Below are 4,330 nucleotides of genomic sequence, written 5' to 3' on the forward strand. Positions count from 1 at the left end.
TTTTAAATCAACCTTTTGTTACTATCAGAGCTTGGAGTTAATATCATTGAATCGAAACAATCGAGTTCCCTAAAGCTTTGATTCGATTCATATTTTTCTAAAGAACTTTCGAGTATTTTCTCAATGTCCTTATCTGTTTCGCAATCACTCTTTTTTGATAAGTCAAAAGCCAAGAATGGTGTAAAAATATCCACCATTATTTTAAATGGCATGGGGTTTGAAATTTGGTCGTCCTCCTTAAAAAATGAATACCAATGGATAATTATTGGTATAGAACTTGTATTTTCTACTGATAGGGTTCTGGTTTTTGAAGATAAATCGTGTTTCATGAATCTGGAATTGATGACAAAATGTATTTTTATTACTGATTAGTTTGAAACAGAATTTTAAAGCTATTATATCTTTCGCTGCTTTGTATTTAACATGGGATTCTTTCATTTGCAAATCTTCGAAATTTAAAAACATTCAAATCAGCAAAATATGGAATGTTTCACTTGAAAAAATTTATAAACTTACTTCAATAATGGTGTTTTTCTAACTAAATTTCTGCAAACAGGATACGAGACTGGCAAATATTGAACTTCAACTTGAACTCGAATTTGAAAGCTTGGCAGACCGTCAATATTTATACTAATTTCGTCCTCATAATCTCCCCAAGTATCAGAATAAGCGTAAATCTCAATAGTTTTTATTTCGAAAGGACCTAGTTCTCCACTAAAAGGTTTTGGGATAAGAACAACTCCATATTCAGACTTAATTTCATCCCAATTTTCATCTAATTTTTTTTTAAATTAATCTAGATTATAAAGTTCTGGAGTAATTATATTTAAAATTAATTTTTTTTTAAATTTTACCTCTTAATTCTCCATTATCAATTTCAACGGGATAAAAATTTTTCAAGCTTACAGAAAAATTAGAAGTCAATGCTGTATCATTGCGAATAAAAAAAATTCTCTTCTCAGCTGAAAATATTTGTCAATTAAATATAAAATGATCTTTTTGTTACAAATACTATTATTTTTATTTCACTTTTTTAGGGTGTCTATCCCAATCCTGAAAAAATTCTTGAACAAATATTCCAGGTTTTTTTCATGTATAATTTTTCATAGCACCGAGACATTCAAATATTTCGCATCTTTTAAAACAATTGAGTCGAAATTTGTATATGTACAGTTTCGCGAGTTTATTATAAATATTTTTTTCCAGATTCTAGAGATTCAATTAATATGTTTAATTAAGAAAGATTTGATAAATACTGCAAGATATTCTCAAATATATCAGAACTATCAATTAATTAAATAATACTGAAAACAAATGCAAACAAAACTTTTATTTTATTTTCTTAGATTTAAAATGAGTGCATATTTACGTAACATTAATGTGGGTACTATATTAAATTCAAATTTTAATTGCTCTAAATTCCTAACAAACTTGAATCTTTAACCAAAAATATTATTTTTCTACCAAAAAATTCGATTTATTAACAAAATACATGAATTCTCAACTAAACACTTGACTTTTCAACTAAAAAAAGATAAATTTTCAACCAAATAGTTGGATTTTCAAATACAAAATATCAGTTTTCAATTTAAAATGGAATAGTTAAAGTTTTAGTTTAAAAACTTAATTTTCAACCAAGAAAACAAAACAGGTTTTCAACCGAAGTGATGAATTTTATATAAAATGGGGAATCTTCAACTGGATTAGATGTATTTTCAATCAAATAGATGAATTTTTAAGAAAAGACTTTACACTTCAACCTAATTGTTTTATTTTCAATAAAAAGATGAATTTTCAACTAAAATGATGAATACGTAACTAGAATACTTCATTTTTTCCACAAAAAAGATAATTATTCAATAAAATACATATATTTTTAACGATATAGTTCAATTTTCAACTAAAAAATATATCTGTAACCAAATAGTTTAATTTTAAACTAAAAAATAAATTTTCAGCCAAAAAGATTAATTTTCGACTACAAAATACGAATTTTTAACAAAATAGTTCAATATGCAAACAAGAAGACGAATTTCGAAAAAAATGATGAATCTGCAACTCGAATAGTTGAATTTTAAGCCAAAGGGATGAATTTTCAACGAAAATGAAAAATATTTAACCGGAATACTTGAATTTTCAAATAAAAAGATGCATTTTTAAACCAAAAAAATTAATTTTCAATCAAAAAGATTAATGTTTTACCAAAGAAAGTAGTTTTTCAACAAAATACATGAATTTTCATCGACATAGATGAATTTTCAAAAAAAAATAATATTAAACCAAATAGTTGAATTTTAAACTGAAAAAGATCAACTTTTAACCAAAAACGAAGTTAAATTTTTAGTTGAAAAAATGTTTATTCAACCAAAGAGATGATTTTTCAACTAAAATGATGGAATCTTCAATTGGAATAGTTTCATTTTCAGTCCAGAAAAATTAATTTTTAATTAAAATAAAACAAAAAATATTAATTTTTAAGAAATAGTTCAACTTCAACTGTGTAATTAAATTTCATTCCAAAAAAGTTAAATTCTGAATAAAAGATGCTATAGTCGATATTTCAAATCAATCAGATTTTAATTTTAAATAAAAAACAGTTGAATGTATACAAAAAGAACGAATTTTCAACGAAATATATTAATTTTAAACTATATACTTGAAGTTTTAACTAAAAACGATGAATTTTCAACCAAAATTAGAATAGTTAAATTTTCAATTAAAAAAATTAATTTAATAGCAACAAAACTTTTCAACCGACTGGTTAAAGAAAGCAAGCCCTCGAAAAAAATACCTGGCTTTAAACAAATTTTCTGACATTTCAAGTTTTTCTATATACCTACCAAATTTGGTTGAGAGTTTACGGAACTCTATAACTGGTTCTTTTGTAGGCAAGCATTTTTTTTGTTGAAAAGGAATCAATATTCGTGACTTATTGTGACAAAGTGATTCATCTGAGAAATTCGATGTAATTGCTTCTAAAGAATCTTCTTCAAATTCCCTTTCAGATAATTCTAATTCTTCTGAGAACAAAGATTGTTCTTCCTTTTCATTGGGTAAAATATCTCTATATCGTACTAACTGCAAAAATAGAAAATATTATTTTCGTTCTCGATTGACAATAAAAAATTACATTTACTTTTCTATCAGGTTTGGCCTTATCACTCGTAGTATTCCATTCAATCAAAATTAATTCTTCACTGGGTAACCAAGCTTTGATATTCCACAATGAAAAGAAAAATGACACACTCAATTGTTGGATAATACATTCTATTTTCAAAGTTATTGAATTTTCCATTTTTTCAGAAGAGCAGGGCACATAAAAAGATGAAACAATTCCCTGCGACATTCAAATAAAACAAAATTGAGATAAATTGCAATAAGAGAGAAAAATAATAATCGATAAAAAAGTGTATTTCATAACTTCTTACAGGTTCTACCGGTTCACAAGAAACTTGTATTATTTCTGTATTGCCTGCATAAATTGAACCCGTCATTGGATCAATCGAAATTTTTAATTTACTTTTATCTTCTCCAGAAACTTCTCCCCATTCAAATATCATTTTTTGACTTGATATATTCCTTAAAATTAATATAAATGTTTGTGTCAATCCAACATACAGATGTCTGTAAATTATAAGAAAACAAATTTTAATTTTGCTTCATATTAAAAAAGGTGATTAATTATTATCCAAACCTTTCTGGCTTCAGTACAGCAACTCGTAATTCAGTTTTAGAAAGACCGCATTTTGTCTCTTCACCTTTTCGATTTTTGACTTCAATTATTGCTTCAATCTAATATATTAAAATATAATTTTAATTCGACAGTAATTTTTGAGACATAAAAAATATTTCCAAAATCAATTTTCTTACTGAAGTCGATTCAGAGCAATCGTTGCATTTATCTTCCGAACATAATATATTTGTATTATTTGAACTTCGTTTTTCTGAATAAGGGCTGGAAACGAAACAATCTTCTTCACTCCTCTGAATACTTTTGTCCAAATCAAATATTATTTCTGAGCTTCCAGAAGAAGTAAAAGAAAAATTTTCTATGCGGATTTCAATATCGAAAAGGAAAATATCCATTGTCTGAAATAATGTTACTTAAGTTATTGATAGATTATTATTAAATTAATTTCAACAATTGATAAAATATTTAAAAAACTTCCTATTTTATTACTAAAAGTGATAAAATATAAATTTTCTTACAACTTGGCACCTTCTTCTTTTTACTTTACTATCTTGCAGTTGTAAATTATTTTTTTTATGAATTGATGCAAGAGGAATGTCTTCAATACACAATCTGATAAAATGCAATTGTTGAGAAAAA

At 25.6% G+C, this 4,330-nt stretch overlaps 1 protein-coding gene across 1 annotated transcript; it reads right to left on the minus strand.

Moving 5' to 3' along the window:
• Positions 1-2: 2 nt before the first annotated feature.
• On the minus strand, positions 3-4,290 carry LOC117178461. The gene is made up of 9 exons (XM_033369888.1): positions 4,210-4,290; positions 3,871-4,089; positions 3,695-3,792; positions 3,429-3,624; positions 3,137-3,337; positions 2,841-3,078; positions 855-962; positions 517-775; positions 3-333 (listed from the first exon to the last, which is right to left on the minus strand). Exons 2-9 carry the CDS (start codon positions 4,084-4,086, stop codon positions 3-5), a joined length of 1,647 nt encoding a protein of 548 aa, XP_033225779.1. The 5' UTR covers positions 4,087-4,089; positions 4,210-4,290.
• Between the last annotated feature and the right edge of the window lie 40 nt (positions 4,291-4,330).

Source organism: Belonocnema kinseyi, chromosome 8, assembly GCF_010883055.1.
Source record: "Belonocnema kinseyi isolate 2016_QV_RU_SX_M_011 chromosome 8, B_treatae_v1, whole genome shotgun sequence".
Classification (NCBI taxonomy): Eukaryota; Metazoa; Arthropoda; class Insecta; order Hymenoptera; family Cynipidae; genus Belonocnema; species Belonocnema kinseyi.